Source organism: Erythrolamprus reginae, chromosome 2 (genome assembly GCF_031021105.1).
Source record: "Erythrolamprus reginae isolate rEryReg1 chromosome 2, rEryReg1.hap1, whole genome shotgun sequence".
Taxonomy (NCBI): Eukaryota; Metazoa; Chordata; class Lepidosauria; order Squamata; family Dipsadidae; genus Erythrolamprus; species Erythrolamprus reginae.
Genome location: NC_091951.1, coordinates 235,575,447 through 235,593,918, shown reverse-complemented (window position 1 = coordinate 235,593,918; position 18,472 = coordinate 235,575,447). Strand labels below are relative to the sequence as shown.

The window sequence follows — 18,472 nt, the reverse complement described above, 5'->3', positions numbered from 1 at the left end:
GCCTCCCACTCCTTTACTGACCTTTGGAGGTCAGTACTGGTCACTGAGGAACCCTGTCCTATACTGTACTCCAATAGTTTTCAACCTGGGGGTTGGGACCCCTTTAGGGATCAAATGGCTGCTTCACAGGAGTCGCCTAAGATCATGGGAAAAGACAATTTTCCCATGGTGTTAGGAACTAAAGTTTCTATTTTGGCACCTTGGATCACATTTTTACAATCCGACCTGTTCTGCCGGCGTGTCTCAACCGCCCGTAATTACAGGGTAATTAGTCCAGGAAGACACACACCACACGATAGAAAGAAAACCCAAAAGTCTTTATCAACAGAAAAACAGAAACAGCTCCCTTTTTAAATGTCAAAGGGATTTTCTGGTACACACAAGGCACAGGTTAAGTGCAATCCAAATGCTCACCCAATAACTGGGAAATTGAGTCCAATTCTAAAGTCCAGAAAGTCCACACACAATCTTGAACAGCAAAAACCACGATCTTGACGAAACTATGAACCAGATAAACTGCCATGAGGCTAAAACACCAGGCTGCTTTTATCTGTACCACTAATTACAGCAGCTCCACCCAACCACAGGTGGCCTCATTTATCTCCTGTAATAATCCTTCAGTTGTCTCCTATGCATCACTCTACGCATGCGTGGATGTGTCATACATTCTTGTTCAGAATCCAAGGATGATTGATCTCCTCCTGGGCTGTCTGCCAAACTCCCCTCTTCCAAGTCACCCCCACCTTCTTCTTCTTCCAAGGAAACTTCACTCCCTGACTCTGTCAGCAATAAAACAGGTCTATGACATGTTGATGTTTCCCCTGCACCCACCTCCACATTCCTTGGGGCAGGAGCTGGGCCAGAACCAACCACAATACCAACCAATCAGGTGTTTACAGTAGGGGTGTCCCTCTGACCTTCTTGCCAATCAGCTTAAAGTTCTGTTGGGAGAATTGGCGCTAGACTTATGATTGGGGGTCACCACAACATGAGGGACTGTATTAAAGAGTTGCAGCATTAGAAAGGTTGAGAACCACTGCTGTAGTCTGTCACTACTCCATCCCCCCCTCCCCACTTCATCCTTCTCGGGCAGAGGTCTTTAAAGTTGGCAACCTTTAAGACTTGTGGACTTCAACTCCCACAATTCTCCTCCAGCGCCGCCTCCTCCTCCAATCAGGCAAAACAGGAAGCCCTTTAGCTCTCCTCCTTCCCTTCCCTCCCCTTATACAGTCAAGGCATTCGCTAGAGCGGCCCCTTCCCAGCCCGCCCGTCTTCTTCCTGAAAGGAGAACCAACCCAGCCCCGCCTTCTTCCTTCGCTGGAAAGAAGCAGCTCGCTTTGAAGCGCGACCCGGCCTTCCTCGGAAAGGCGAGCGAGCGGATTGGAGGATGCGGGTCACGTGCCCTCCGTTCGACGGCGTCATTGGTTTCTGCGGCGCGCGGGGCCAGGGCGTGGCGAAAGGAGAGCTGATTTATTATTTTTTTCCCCCGGCCGGCCCAGGGGCTTTTCTGTCAGTTTCAGGCCGCCGCGCGTCGCTCGGGGTTGTAACGTGCGGCGCGAGGAGCTGCGATGCCTCCGCCGCCATGAAGGAAGCCCCCCGCGCGGGTCAGTTGAATTTGGCGGGGATTGGCGTGAGGCGTAACAGAGTTTGAGGTGGCGGCGGAAGGAGAAGCAAAGGCGGCAGGCGAGCATTGCAAACGAGCAGGCAGTCGGGCGGGCAAAATGGAGAGATACGGACGGGAAGGAAAGGAGCGGCGCGGGTCGGGCTGTGCCGCAGGTGCTCGCGGCTGACCTCGGGGCAAAGGCAGGGCGAGGAGGCTTAAGGGCGTTTCTGCTTAACCAATCTCAGACTCTGTTGATATATTGACCCCCAAACAGAATTGCATCACGCCTTTTATAAGTGGTGGTTCGCTTTCTTTTCTTTATTTTATTTTTTGCTGGCCTGAATTGCTTCTCTTGGAAAGACGGTATAGTATAAAAATGGGGTCGCAAATAGCAATAGCATTTAGACTTATGTACCGCTTCATAATGCTTTTACAGCCCTACTAGAATCAGCATATCGCCCCCAATAATCTGGATCCTCATTTTACCCGCCTCGGGTAAAGGGTGGAAGGCTGAGTCAACCTTGAGCCGGTGGTGAGATTTGAACTGCTGAACTGCAGCTAGCAGTTAGCTGAAGTAGCCTGCAGTGCTGCACCACCCCTAGCCGCCCCATCTGGGAAAAGCACAAGGCGGCCCTCAAAAAACATTGCCTCAGTGTTCCCCTAGTAGGTTAATTTTGTAGAAGTGGGGACACCTCTTGTGTGAGCTCCCAAAATGATTTTTTGCAGGGACCAAATCAAATGCATTGCTATTCAGTTGCAAAAATGCTTCATGCATGACCCCCCCCCCAAATATGTGCATATTATATATGCATAATGAGTACTGTATATGGGATCTTAGCCTTACAAGTTGCCACCCATTAATAAGCACCCATTAATTTAATAATAGCAATAGCATTTAGACTTATATATGGCTTCACAGTGCTTTACAGCCCTCTCTAAGTGGTTTATAGAGAATAAGCATATTGCCCCCAACAATCTGGGTCCTTATTTTACCGACCTTGGAAGGATGGAAGGCTGAGTCAACTTATAAGCATTTTTTAAAAAAAAAATTTTCCTGGTGTATAACTGGTAATTTGATATATATTTACCACCATGCTAAGTTTGGAATTGCTGAGGATTGTTTATAATAGGGATTTTCACTTTTTTTGCACTATAGGGCCTATTATATGTAATGAATTGGATTCTATAATAGAAAAGTGTGATGGCTTTGAAAGAAATTGCATGTTTGCATCCCAGTGGAATATTATATGACACCAACTCCAAATTTGCAAAAATATGCAAGATCTCAAAATTTGTTCATGTTTAATGATGGATATAGGCTAAATAGAAGTGTAGTTCTAACATGGAGTTTGAAATATTAGTATTTTTGTTTGGGGAAGGGAAGCAATAGTTGTACAATATGATATTTATAATTTTAAACTGTGAAGTTTTAATAGTTCATGGGCAAATCATATGTATTTCATATTTACAATACTGGGATTGTTACTGAGTTACTTTGTAGTATTGCAGTGACAGAAGATTTTTGAAATTCCTGGAATTCCAAAGTCTTTCTAAAAATATAGTTAGTTTATATTAGATTGTTATGGTATACTGTATTTGTTATATACCATAACAAATAAACAGCAAATATCAGTATAACCATTTACTTTAAATTTGCATCAAGAAGAAACATGTTGTCAAATGCATTGATGAAAAAAAATAACCAGTGTTTACTTGCTTCTCATGGGTTTATACTTGAAAGGAAGTATAGTGGGAAGCCAATATCATTACGGAATATAAGCACTGGGCGAAAACAGCAAGGAAAAGCTTTAGCTAAATGTTAGATAATAAAATTTTCCTGCCAGCTTGTTTGCTTAGACTAAATGGTGTAATTGGAATACTATTCAATTACGTAACATTTAAAATCTCTTCAAATTGTTAAAAATATGTGATTTGGGGTTCTGTGTTACAACTATACTCATGAAAAATCTTTATCTCATCATGCTCAAGAAAAAGGTTACAGGAAGTTTTTTCCCTACTCAAATAGTAAGGAAAATTTACTATAGTGGCTGTAGAGAAGATAGGATATTTTATAAATGCAGATGGCAAATTGAGTAAATTCAGGCAAAAGCTGAAGTATCAATTAAATATTCTTTAAATAAACAAATGATGAGCACTAGACAGGAGAAGAGCTAATTTTCTATGTCTTTGCTGCCATCTTCTCACCAATTGAATTTTTGCAGCCAAATGAAACAAGAATATTGGTTCCTTTTTAGGCAGAACAGTTTGAAGACCTACTCCAGAATGCTACTTATACAGAGAAAACCTTGTTTTGTATCATATAGGAAAGGTAATTATCTCATTTTCACTATGATGACTTCCTTATAATAAAGTTTGCAACCCACTGTATATTGTTATCACACTCTTATTTCCTTATAACTTGTACACACAAAAAAGAAAGTAACTTTCTCGCTCATGTGGACAAGTACAAATAACTTTGATAACTTATCTTATCTTAAGCTATTATTATCACATCTTGGCTGGTGGTGCTGTTTGAGAAAGTGGTTTGGATAAACTAACATGCAGACTATTGTAGCTCTTAATAAATATGTGCACCTGATGCCAGGATCACTAGTTTAATATTGGCCTGTCCTTACTAGTAGGTGTAAATCTTTGTAAAGTCTCCAGTTAGTCTTTATGTTTGTTACATGAATGCAGTCCATATTATGTTGAGAAATGAGGCATTGTGTTATCTCAGTTTGGCTATATATTAGTAGGTCCATTTACTTCTTCTAGTGATAAATTACTGTGTCTTTTGATACATCTTCAATATACACTGCTCAAAAAAATAAAGGGAACACTCAAATAGCACATCCTAGATCTGAATGAATGAAATATTCTCATTGAATACTAAGTGGACAGTTTGATTTCACAGAAGTTTGATTTACTTGGAGTTATATTGTGTTGTTTAAGTGTTCCCTTTAATTTTTTGAGCAATATAGTTAGAACAATGCTGCCTCACTAGAACAATTGTCTTTCACTGTTCATTTTTTGTGTGTTTAATTGCTGGAAGTAGTATTTAATTTTTTACATATATTTGATTTCTATACAGCCTTGATAGGGTAGAACAGTGAAATATTCTATATAGAATATGGAGTGCCTTCTAAGGAAGTGCAAAATTAAGAAAAATAATTAATAGAATAGAGAGCATTGTATTGTACTTGTTTGTAGAACCTCAGCTCATTTCATCCTTCCTGTTAAGAGTAATATATTAACTAAAGAATGGAATTTCCTCCTTTTCAAAATCCAGCCTTGTATTTTGCTAGCTTCCAATTCTGGGTTTGTTTGCAATAAAATATTCCCATTCCCATTATCTTTTTATTTCCCCCCTAAATTAGCCTCTTCTAGTGCTAAACAGGTGTGGGATAAAACTTCTGTGTTTTATTTTCTTGTTGAGTTGAAATTAGGAAATGACAGAGAAGGAGAAAGCTTTAGGACCATTCCATGCAGAATTTGAAAATGAAAACATGAAGAAATAGGTAACACATAGGTAAAAAGAAAAGTAAGAGAAAGATTTAAAATGATTGCTAATGACTTCTCTTGTGCAAACAGGAATGTGCCTGGAAAAGCAGGTTTACAGGCAGATCAGTAGCAAACTTATGCAACAAATGTTAATTAATAGAGAAAATAAAAGTAATTCAACCATAAAAAAGCAGAATGTTGAAATGCTTTGCATTTCAGACTACTGCATAATCCAGGTTTTTTTTCACCATACCTGGTTACCGTGACAGTTTTATTTATTGATATTGCAGATGAAAAAACTATACAGATAGCATATAGGAGGACAAAACAATAGTTGTCTGGCAGTGGGGGGAAAATGAATGTAGGCTCCAGTTGAGCTCCTTAAGATTATCACATTAGAAAAAGTTCTCATCCTAATGTCATGCTTTGCCTCATTAGAAGAAAATGGAGAAAGCAAGGAAAGCTGAGATTCCTTAAGATGCCCAGGACCTAGATTGGATAGGGTTTTAAAAGAAGGGGACAGCATTTCAGATGGATCTCAGAAATAAACTTCAAGGAATTTATCCCATTAGGTATTATGTCAGAGATATCACCTAACCAGCTACATTCTGTATTTAACTACAGTTTCTCAATTGTCCTACACTGAAACAGTCCTGGTTTTGCAATATGCAGGCCAACCAGCTAAATGTTTGTTAATTTTCATAATACTGTAATACAGCATATTATTGACTGCCTTCACCATTGCAGAAAGTTGTAGAAGGAATAGTTTCATATGTAGAACACTAAAAATATCAGTGCTTCTCTTCTTGATTGGTCCAGATGTAATTGCTAAACAGTGAGTAGAAAATGCATAGTAGCTGAGTCTGTCCCCTCCTCATTTCTAATCAGGACAATAGGTGCCAATAATGGGAGGAGCATTACTCTGCAACTAAAGGCTCTCCATTCTCTTTTGACCACAGTGGTTAGAATTTAGGATGTCTTCATCCTTCTTTCTTTGTAAAAGTGGTATTTCTTTAAAGAAAAAAAAAATGGATAGGTAAATTTACTCAAGGTTGGGAAAGGAAAACCAGAAAGTGAAACTGAGAAGAAGAGGAGATTTGAAGCAATTCATCTATTTGTTTAGCTGAGTAAAGTGCAGAAAGATAGTGGGGGGAAGCAACACCTTTAAAGGCTTTGCATAATATCTATTTCTCCATTGGATTGACTTTACACCTTTCTTTTGCATTGAGCAATAAGCAGGGCAGATTTGATTTAAATCAAATCTATTTAAATCACTAGTAAAAAGGCTTGATTTAAGTGTAGCGGTAGCACAAGGTGAGGGACATGGCCGGCAGCAGGCTAGTGGATGCCCGCTAACAGGCACTGCAATGATGGATCTGAAATGATAGGTAGTCTTTAAATTAAAGACTCATTCTTGCTGGTAGTTAAATATAAACAAAATGAAGGTTTCCTTTTTGGCTTGCAGAGCTTTGGATTCATTGAATGAGTTTGCCAAAAATATTGTAGAATATGCAGCCTTGTGCTACATAACTAAGCTCCATTTCATGCTGAATAAACTAAATTATTAATGTATATTAACTAGAAAACTACCTTTAGATAGATTTTTTACTCCAAAAGCATTTTATTAAAATAAATTTAAATAAAAATAATTTAAATATTTTAATTAAAATTTTTAAATTTAAAAAATCCATTTAAAAAAAATTAAAAAGTTGGTTTTTTAATCCATCCTGAGAATAAATTCCACATTAAGCACAAAGCTAACTAGATGACTTGAGGCCAATATACCACAGCCCTAAGAAGAAGGCAATGGCAAACCATTTATGAAAAACCTTGCCAAGAAAACTGTAGGGAATAGTTCAGGTAGTTTGCCAGGAGCAATACTGACTTAGGAACATATAAAAAATAAAATAAAAATAAGGAATTAGGGTTGACAGGACAAAATAAGATAAGAAACAAGTATTTGGCACTAGTTATTGCTAATTCAGATTTTAGTATAATGCATTTGACTGAATAAAATGAGTTGACAAAAAAGGAAAACAGGTTTTTAATAAGACAAAAACAAACGTAAACTAAAGTTCATTAGGCCCTTATTTTTATTTATTATTTTATTTGGCTTACAGTTTTTTCATTCTTCATTAATTGGAGAAAAATACATTCTTTTTTAGACTGTTTAATTTTTTAAAGATGTTAGAAATCTCAAGTGTGTCTGCAGCATCTTATTTTATTTGAATCTAAATGACAGGCTAGAAGGGGAAGACCTGTAGCTCTGGAAATCCAAAGTTATTTTTTGATTAAATTAATTTATTACTAAAGGGAACAGGAGACCTATTGCTTGAATGAAGTATATTGTAACATGCTGATATTATATGTAAGATACTGTCTAAATATTAAGTCAGTTGAGAAGACATTGAACAAAAGAGAAATGGTACGTCCCTGGGAAACAGTGTAGCATTGATTGGTTGGCTAAGATCCTAGAAATTAAATATTTTCAAAAATTTTATAATAGTCTATGAAAATATTTTCACAGTGCTTTATTACAAGGAAAGCAGAAGCTGAAAACATACTCTTAGTACTTTTGAAGTAGGATGTTTTCTGAAATTTAGCATAAAATATAGAGACCTTTCAGAAAACTAATAAAGAGGCGAGTTAAACCTTTTAATGTGGTTATTTTTTTAACCTGAAATAAAGGCAAGTAGATTTTGGCTTTGTTCAATCACCTTTACTTCTTATAGGAGAAGAGAATACTTATGTGAGAACACAACAAGCAACATGGCGGATTCAGAAGACTTTTTGCTTAACAAGGCAAAGGCAGATCAACCTGGTAATTTCATTGTGAAAGTTAGCTCAGGCAAACATTACTTATGTGGTTATTGTGCAGCCATTGCAAACATTGCAGTAACTTTCCCAATCCAGAAAGTCCTGTTTCGTCAACAGCTCTATGGGGTACGAACCAGAGATGCAATATGTCAACTACAGAAAGATGGAATCAGAAATTTGTACCGAGGTATCCTTCCTCCGCTGATGCAGAAGAGCACAACTATGGCATTGATGTTTGGCCTATATGAAGATTTGTCTTCTGTGCTCCTCAGACACATAAGTGCGCCTGAAATCTTTGCCCGGAGCTTAGCAGCTGTACTTGCTGGGACCACAGAAGCTGTCTTCACCCCTTTTGAGCGTGTGCAGACACTTCTGCAGGACTACAAACATCATGACAAATTTACAAATACCTACCAAGCATTCAGATGTCTTCGAGAGCATGGGGCTAGAGAATATTATCGGGGCTTGGTGCCAATCCTCCTTCGGAACGGTCCCAGCAATGTTCTCTTTTTTGGCCTGCGAGGGCCCATCAAGCAGTGCCTGCCAGAAGCAACAACTTACCCTACTCATCTGATCAATGATTTTATATGTGGAGGGGTACTGGGTGCTATGTTGGGGTTTCTGTTTTTCCCTGTGAATGTTGTCAAAGCCCGCATGCAGTCACAGATTGGTGGGGAATTCCAATCGTTTTCCTCCGTCTTTATGAAGATTTGGCTGGAGCGTGACAGGAAATTGATGCATCTCTTCCGAGGGGCCCATCTAAATTATCACCGGTCCTTGATTTCTTGGGGAATAATTAACGCAACTTACGAATTCTTGCTTAAATTGCTATGATTGGTTATTAATTTTCTCTCTTCGGTTGAGCATCGGACAATCCTGAGTTGTCAGTTTATAATGCCAGGATACAATGGAAAAACACTCACAAGTATCTCTGACTCCATAACATTCACGAAACTAAATAGCCAACAAATGGTGGTTTCAGTTGGTATGGATTACAGCTATTTAAACAGTGCCTAACTAGTTCAAAATATAATTGTATTCAGTCTTGTTCTTGGCCTTCCAATCTATGGATGTGGCAGCTGTATGACTGAGAATATAAAGCCAGCGGGTTGATTCACTCAAAGCATAATACATTTCATACTGGCCTATGAAAATTTGCTCCAGGTCACCTTCAGCTTAATTCAACCAACACTCCTGGTGATCCAAAGAATGCACTTCATAGACAATAGCAGAACAAAAAATCCCCGATATTTAATTTGTTGCTTGACCATTTGTAACAAATGGTAGCATTTTTTTTGTAATGTGGACCTTGAGTTTCCATGAAGCTTCATGTTCCCCCTGTTGTTGTTTTTATGATGATGATGATGATGATGATGAATATTATTGTACTTTGAAAAGAGACTGCCAAATATAGAAGACAAAACACTTCTAAAATAAGTTCCAAGTAGTTTTGGAGCATTACTGATGCAAATGTCATGTTGTCAATATTAGTATTAAATTTTAGAAACTGGTCTCTACTATTAAATAGTGGGAGTTGACTATGGAGGAAAGAGTGAGAAAAGCACTGAAAAGCTTTAAAATATTCTTCATCTTGCACTGTCACTGAATTTGTCAATGTCAATTAGGTGTTTAAATTATTAATTTTGGTGAAATACTCTAATCCAGGTTGGTGGTTTCAATTACACACATACACGTGCAAATACACTTTTTTTCAAGTTTAGAAATTTTGGTACCAGATTTGGTAAATTAACCAAAATCAAACAAGATAAAATTACAGGTACTATTTACTGGTACAGTACACTTGATTGAATGAATTATACTCTCCATCAGCCTAAGACCTAGTGAAGAAGAATTCTTGCATACCAAAATGAAATGTTTGTGGCCATTTTTAACAATATTTTACTCTGTTGAAAAACACACCATTCAGGAGTCTTTATGCTGAGGATATATAAATTTGCAAAAGGCTAGCTTGCCCTTTGCTTTTCCTTTAATGTAGATTTGTCTTCATACAAGAAACTCTAGCATAAGAGATTTATCTATCCACGTTTAGTAAGTGACAAAATTGCCTAAATCCCTCCTTTATATATAGACTTCTCTCTATGAACTCGTGACGGACCATGCATATATTGAAAAAGGGACAAAAAGTCTCTGCAAATATTACATAGGCTTCTGTGAATTTTTAATCATGCCAATAAATATACACATATATGAAATAGTAAGCAATGGATGAGTTAGGAAGAGGAAATTCATCCAAAATAATCATTTTGGCTGGACAATTTTATGCAAATAGATGGTAATATTTCCTGTTTATGATTTATAGGAAAGTCTGCCCAAACTCTGTTGATTATTCTTCAAGTGTTAGAATTATTTTCTTAAAATTTAGACAACAGTAGATTTGTGGTGGTAGGGCATTTATTTTATTTTGCCTATTGTCACTCCCCCTACAAGAGTGCCCCAAATCCAATATTAATCATCTAGATTTTTTGATGCTTAAGATACTTTGCTTCACAGTTGGATTGCCAAGCACAAAATGAAAGAATGCTTACTATTTTGACTATTGTAATTATAGATATATATACATAAACAAAATGTCTGTTGAATGTTTATCTGGTAAAATGTAATTCTGCCAGAGGGATTTGGGGGAGGGGTGGTGGCTCCTTTGGTGGAATAAACACAAGTCAATCCAGTTTCCTGAAATGAATATTCTGTAATAGTGTTTTGTTTTTCCCTGACCATAAAGACTGGGAATATTTGTTGGCATTCCAGTCCTTTTTTTGCCCACTCTGTACGACTGGGGTCATGGACCAGTCTTCTCACCCAACCCAACAGAAAAACTTTCAATGGAACTGCAAATAACATAATGAGATCATACTTAAAAATTGTAGGGTTGCAAGAGCAGTAGGTTTTTTTTTAAAGAACTGGATCAACGGGTAAATTAGATTTAACATCCCCTCGTACTCTGACTATAATGCTTCCAGTGGGGAGATGTGGTTGTATGAATGGTGATGTGTTGGCTGTATCAGTTCTACCCATTCATGTAATCATCCAAAACATTCTGTCGACACCAGTGAACATCTATGAGGGAAAAATGCCGCCTTCTGCCCTAACAATAACCTTTAATATTTAACCAAGTCAAAGGAAAATGAGTGTTGAGTATTGATATTGCTTTCTTGTTTCTTAATAGTCTTACTTTGGATACATTTGCTCTTTTATGGATGTCAAGTTGCATGTAAAGCTCAGGCAAGTTACTTTGTTAAAAAATGTTTCTCCTAGCAATACAAACATTAATTAAGTTGCTCATTAAGATGAACTACAGAAACTAGCATGGCTTTAAACATCTGATTAAATACAGCATTATGTGAAACAGGTTGCTTCTGTATTCATGGTTTTAAGCATCACCTGATGATAAAATTAAGCAGTAAGATGGAGATGTTAATAATAAAGTTACTGATTACCTTTTAACCAGCCAATTAAAAACAAACAAGGATGCATAGTCTTCAGGAAAATATTCCCAAAAATAGTATGTCGTTTTGTCTAACAAGGGCAGAACGTATGCCATTGGCTCTGAGTTACACTGGAAAATATTACATTGGTATACTGTTACTCCAGTTTGTATGTTTGCTTTGTAATGCTTAGCTTATCTATACCTGGCTTTGACAAGGTTTAGAAACAAACTTTGACACAAAGGAGTGATGAACCAAGTAACTTGGGAACCAGTATCAAGATTCAGGAAAATCTCAACAACTTCAGTTTCAACAAGAACAAATGCAAAATCCTTCATTTTTGTGAGTAAAATCAAAGCCATATATGTAGGGTATGCAACAGCACTTATGAAGAGGAACTCTTATGTCTTGGTGAATCTCAACTGGAGCATGAACTGAAATAGATGTTGACATGTGCTAGCCTGCAACAACAGTAGATTATCAAGTTAACAATTCATTGTTCCTCTCTATGATAAGACCATATCTGGATCATTGAGTTCAGTTCTCAACATGGTATTTTGGAAAGGACACTTGACAAGTTGAAGTGTGTTTTGAGTAATAAGATATTGAGAATCTTGGAAGGAAAAACGTAATTGGTGGCATTCAGAATGTTTAACCCGGAGAAGATAAGATAGCTGACGTATAGGTAGTCCTGTGGTTTGGCAACTTGGTCATTGAGCAGAATGATTTTACTTCAGGTTTCCTTTGCATCACAGACAGAAGAAGGTCCTGAATGTGAGGACTGGTCACGCACAGTTACTTTTTCTTTACTGTTGTAACTGAATGGTTGTTGTACTAAGCAATTACTAAACAAGGACTATCTCTCTGAAAAACTGTCACGGAGAAGATAGTAGATTTCTTCAGCATTATTTCAGAAAATAGATGCAAAATTGGTTTTAATTATGAAAAAACAGATTTTGATAGGTCATCAGGAAAAATTTCCTACCTTCAGCAATGGGAGAATCTGCCTCCCAAGATGGTAGCTTTTCCTATAATACTTTTCCTATAAGTATTTCAACAGAGGCTGGAAGGCCATCTGGAAATGCTCTAGTTGTGGATTGCTAAGCAAGGGGTTGGACTGGGAGTGTAGCATTGGAAATTGAAGTGTGCAGTTACCATGAGACCACCAAAGGCCTGCATCACACACAAATAAATGTAAACCTCTGAGGAAGGAGTAGCTCTTCATCTCCATGCTAATTAAACAGAGCAAACTCTGCTTATCTACTGTCTGTGGACCATTTCCCACTGATGAGTTAAACTATTACTCAGCCATTCATGAGAGCAGAAAACTAGACTGGCATAAAATTTTCTCTCGACCCCCTTTGCTGATTCCTAACCTGCCTCTATTGCCTCTTTCCAACTCATTGCAATCATTTAACTTAACTTCCAGGTTAATAAATAGATAATGAGTGACAAAAGCCTACTAAATTTTATACCAGCATTTCAGAAATTGTTTCCCACAAAATCCCCGGCTTCTTAAGGAAGCTAAGAGCATGTGCGTGCCCACGCACACAAATTCACTCAGGTGCAGCCAGTTCTTACTAGAGTATTGCCTCTTAATCAGAGTTCCAGGAATATATATTTTTAAGCTAGCCAGTTCCACAGGCTGAAACTTTTTTTTAAAAAAAAACAACTCCTATTTTATAGCTCTTATGTCTGCTCATGCATGGCATTTAACATTTAAGCTTGTCCCAGAGCTGGAAAGGCTCTGCCAAGAGAATACATTACACAACAACAGATATTATCATATGTGTGTCGTAATTTAGTACAAGTAGAGAAAGACTTGATCCCTACTGCAAACCATTGCTGAAGAAATGATTTTATGTTGGCAACTACCCTTATTAGCAAAGGATGAGTATTTTACTACCGTGTTTCCCCGAAAATAAGACAGCTCCCAAAGATGTGCTACGTCGTCTTATTTTTCCCCAATGAATTGTGTCCTGTATCCTGCTGCAAAAACGCATCCAAACATGCAGTCACATGTTGGATGTGTGTTGGATGTGTTTTAAATCTGATTGATGCAGCATTTTGGTATGCAATTTAGGGACGGCAGTGTTATATATGTTCTGTTTGGGAATGCTGCGAAACAAAACGTCTCCGTCTTATTTTCAGGGGATGCCTTATATTAGGCAATTTTATAAAAACTCTCCTATGTCTTACTTTCGGGGGTGACTTATTTTGCGGGAAACGGTAGTAAACAAGAAAAGATTAATTGTTTTATAATCCAATCTCAACTAGAGGTAGTCTTTGACTTACAACTATTCATCTAGTGACTTTTACAACAGCCCTGGGGGGGGAAAGTAATTTATGATAGTTTTTCCACAGTTAACAACCAGTGCAACATCCCCATGGTCATGGGATCAAAATTCAGACCTCAACAATTGACATTTATTTATGACATTTGCATGGTCCCAAGTCATGTGATTTGCAACCTTCCGGCAAGCAAAGTCAATAGGGAAGCCATGTTCATTTAACAACTGTTAACTTTAACCACTTCACTAACTGTGGCAAGAAAATGGGGCATAGCTCATTTAACTGTCTCGCTTAGCAATAAATTTTGGGCTCAATTATGGTCAAGGACTACCTGTAAAACTTCCCAATTTGATTTTAGCTGAAAATCTCTTCTCCAGGGATAACTGAAGTTCTGAGCAATGGACACCAATTTGGCTCTTGGAATAAGCATAGGAGAAAAGTACATTTCTTTTATTCTGCCATTCAGAACAATAAACTGGATTTGGGGATGTGTGAATTGCTTCAAACTAGAGAAGGGAGAAAGATACCCTCTGCCTGAATCCGCTCTCAATGAAGAAACTTCTATGTAAACAAGTACAGTAATAGATCAGAATACATAATCCAAGTGGTCCACAATTTACATCATTTTGTTTAATGACCTATGTTAACAACACTGAAATAAGGGACACAACCGTTGCAGCATCCCCATGGTCACGTGATTAAAATTTGGGCACTTGGCAATTGGCATATATTTATGATAGTTGTACTGTCTCGGGATCATGGCATCACCATCTGTAACCTTTCCAGCCAGCTTCCAACAAACAAAGTAAATAGGGGAAGCCAGATTTCCTTAGCCACCACGATTGACTTAAATACAGTAATTCGCTTAACAACGAACTTGGCAAAAAATTTGTAAAATGTAAAAATAAATGCCGGCGTGTGCCAACCGCCCGTAATTACAGGGCAATTAATCCAAACAGACAGACACACACGATTGAATACAAAATAAATAAATAAATAAACTTGGATTAAATCAGGCTGGAAGGAGGAAAAGGTTTAAAATTATAACCTTGAATTTCAATTTAACACCAGATCAATTTATTTTAGCCCAATACTCCTTTTCTTCTTATTCAGAAGTTGCAGTTGAATGGGAATCCATGTAGAAGCAGCTGAAGTAAGACCCAAATAAGCACAATTAGGTTATTTATAACAGTATTAGCAGCATCTAAGTAATGTTAGTGTTTCTTGAAAAAAACAGCATTTAGATTCAGCTAGTGCTCAGGGCATAAAGCCAATGCTGTACACGTTTTCAATGAACTCAACAATACAAATATGATTTAATAAAGAGATGTCAATTATATCCAACTTCATTATAATGTTTTCTATCCAACATATAAAAATAATATAGGATTTTCTATAGGAAAGTCTACTTGGGAACATATTTTTATCTAATTTCATCTTCCTCCTTTTTGTACTAATTTCTTACTCCACTCTGGTATCAGAATTGTTTCTGGAAAGCATTTTTTGTCTTTAAAACAAAAGATGTCACTGTGCAATTGAATCACACCCTCTATAGAGTTTAGTGGAATCTGATTGCGTTTACTAGCTGGGGCACTCATTTCAGTAAGATGTGATTGGTTAATCATTGCTTGAATAATTGAATTCACAATATTAAGCTAAAACAAAGCAAATACTGTATTATGTTTTCATACTGTACTATGAATCCAGCTATGTAAACAACAGATGAATTTGAGTTTCTGCAGAATTAAGCACATAATCCTTTACATTGGTGCCTGATATAGTGTAGACCAGAGAAAATTTATAATTGAAACACTTAATACTTGAAACATATTAAACATTATCTAAGTAGTTTTGAATACTAGTAGTTTAAAGATATTTAATTGATCTACATTACTGAATATTTTAGTCTGTCCATGTTCAGAGTTTAAAAAATCTAAAAGACAACTACACATTACTGAAACACGAGCAACAAATTCAGAGTATGAATGTGAAGTGTTTATTAAGCAAGCAAGAGAAATTGTTCAAACATTTACATCACCCGTGTAAGAGTAAATACATTTCCTAGACAGTTCTTGTAGATGTATTTAAAATGTACACCTTTTATTATGAAATAATTTCAAAGTACTCTACATGCACAAATTTGTACTTCCATATTTAAAAAAATATTTTTGCACGAGATGGAAATATGTTTTCAAATAAGCTGACACAACAAAGCTATTAACAAATGGGATGCAAATTATTTAAAGAACTGGCTTTAGATCAATGTACATTTTTCTATCCATTTACATCCATTTTTTCACTCTTCTGTTTTGACATTTGGAAAGTAATTCTCCATTGTAAAGGTATTGAAGTGGGTAACATTAGATCCCGGATGTCCAGTAACCTGAGTTACTCCACCTCCATGTGGTCTCTATTTCCTTGAACCTGTAAGCTTGTTTTTCCTGCAACAGTATCTAAATTCCACTCAACAGTTTTCCACAATTATCTTTAAATGGGAGGAAAGTTCTCCCTTCCAAAACTAGTATCAGATGCTGATACAAGGAATTCCAAAAACCACTGTATAGAATTCATACACATGTGGAAGTCATACCTAATCCTTTTTAGACTGAAGCTGGAAACTTGTAGATTTTTATGCAACTATTTTCCATATAAGTAGAAATGTGATTGATATTTTGAGATCCATACTCCCCAAAGCTAACTTTAAAAGGCTAAATCATATTTTTACAGAACTCATCAAATATCTGCCAACTTTTGCAATGAAATCCTGTCCATGAAATATGTTCAGTCGCATCAACAGTTTATTCCACAGTATGTTTATTTAAAATTCCAGCCTTCTCCATGCTTTAGAATTAAAACCAACAGGATCCCTGACATTCATTACAAAAAAGGGGAAAAGAAAGTATTTAGGTGGTCAGAGATATCCTATAAAAATATTTGAAAAACATGTAAAATATGTAACAAGCTTCCAATTCTGATCATCTATAGCCGGTATACAATGTCAAAGCACTTGGTTTCATGCTCAAGGAATACTTTCCACATGAATTTGCATGCTAAGAAATTAACTCAGGGGCATGTTTGAGAATGTGTGTACTCTTGTTCCTTAGAGACAATATAGAGCTTCAACATTTTGATCCCCCAAAATCCTTCATTTTCTTAGTGTTACCAGAAGATCAGTGTTGTTGGGCCAGCTGTCTTTCAGGTGATGTTGCCAACTTTTTTCAATGCAAATTTTGAACTTGGAATATATGGCAAATTTACTGTCCGCTCTATATCCTTTTGAAATCAGCTCAACAAATTCTAATCTGATTTCAATATCACTGAAACATGATCTGATTTTTCACATCCTTTGTGGCAATGTTTTATCAGTAGAAATCTTTTTTACCCCTATAAATACAGTACTAAGATTTATCCACTCTGAAATCTGATGTATATTACTGCACTCAGTGTATATTCAGCAACAATTACAGTTGTACATATCAGTAGTGTTTTGATAAACTCTTATAAGGTTTTTGTATCAATGTATCAAACTCAATAAATGTATCTGCTTTGGCTGATATGTCATGCTTTCTACAGTGTAATAAACAATGGGACAAAAATATGATTAAGCTATTCATTTAAAGCATATATGGGCATAGTACATATTCTTATCGGAATCACAAACAGATGCAAAAGATGCTTATAGAAATAAACGATAAATGTAAAGAGGAAAATGTGGTATGAATCAGTTATAGCTATAGCTAATGTTTACTGGAGATCTTTCAAAAGACATGCATAAGAATGTTAATTTTGAATGCTACATTTTTATAATCAGGCTACTTTTCCCTTATTAAGGAACAGAGATTGTCCCTAGGATTTTAAGAAAGTCAAATGCTAATTTCCATTAAGCCAAAATAATAACTAAGTTCAAAACATTCCCACTCTAATGTTGTTTCTTCATTTTTAAAAGCCATGTGGCCAATACTATCTAATTTAACATTACTAAATGTTTTAAGGATAACTACCAGACAGAAAGTTCAGTGAATTACTGAATGTTTCTGAAACTAGTTTTAAGTTCAGCATAGTATATAATTTGATTAAGGTTTTGAAGCCCTAAATCAGTGATGGCGAACCTTTTTATCCTCAGGTGCCGATAAAGAGTGAGTGGGTGCTACTGCACATGCACGAGTGCCCACAGCCCTAATTCAATGCCCTGGGAGGGCGAAAACAGCTTCCCCCACCCCATGGAGGTCCTCTGGAGGCTGGAAATGGCCTGTTTCCCAACTTCTGGTAGGCTCGTGTTTTGCCCTCCCCAGGCCCCAAAGGCTTCCCTGGACCCGGGAGAGGGTAAAAACATCCTCCCCCATCCCCCCTGGAGGGTCTCTGGAAGCAAAAAACACCCTCCCAGAGGGTCAGTGTGAGACAAAAACCAGCTGACCAGCACAAACATGCACGTTGGAGCTGAGCTATGGCAACAGCTCGTGTGGCAGGTTCATCATTATTGCACTAAATCAATATGTCTAGCAGTAATTAGAGAAGTGATGTAAAAAAACAGGCAAAATTCATGGAGACTGGATTACAGAGGTTGTAATCCAACACATCTGGAGGACTCAGACTGGGGGGGGGCACAGCAGCATTCTAGTACTACATGCAGAATAATGAACAGCCTTGCTTTGCTTCAAGGGGCCATTCTCAATTGCTTAAAATAAAGATAGTCTGTTTGCACTGCTGGCTTTCTGCATTTTGAAAAGGAATGACTGTATGCTAATTTTAAAAATGAGCATACATTATTTTATAAAAAGAAAAGCATGACATGAGGTAGGATGTTTTTAAAAATGCA

General features: G+C 37.1%; 1 protein-coding gene across 4 annotated transcripts; it reads left to right on the top strand.

Annotated features, from left to right (window-relative positions):
- The first annotated feature begins 1,439 nt into the window (after positions 1-1,439).
- Positions 1,440-10,607, top strand: SLC25A51 (solute carrier family 25 member 51). 4 transcript variants are annotated; one of them, XR_011558272.1, is made up of 3 exons: positions 1,440-1,683; positions 3,859-3,932; positions 7,837-10,607. XR_011558272.1 is itself a non-coding variant. In XM_070742258.1 (3 exons), the coding sequence occupies exon 3, from the start codon at positions 7,874-7,876 to the stop codon at positions 8,753-8,755; it is 882 nt and encodes a 293-aa protein (XP_070598359.1). In that variant the 5' UTR covers positions 1,515-1,604; positions 3,859-3,932; positions 7,837-7,873; the 3' UTR covers positions 8,756-10,607. The 4 variants fall into 4 exon arrangements, 2 of the variants coding, with proteins under 2 accessions (XP_070598359.1, XP_070598360.1); XR_011558273.1 differs by having other exon boundaries at positions 1,470-1,776; XM_070742258.1 differs by having other exon boundaries at positions 1,515-1,604.
- Positions 10,608-18,472: the final 7,865 nt, after the last annotated feature.

Coding starts and splice junctions, on each gene's coding strand:
- SLC25A51 (XM_070742258.1), top strand. CDS start 7,874: ATGGCGGATTCAGAAGACTTTTTGCTTAACAAGGCAAAGGCAGATCAA.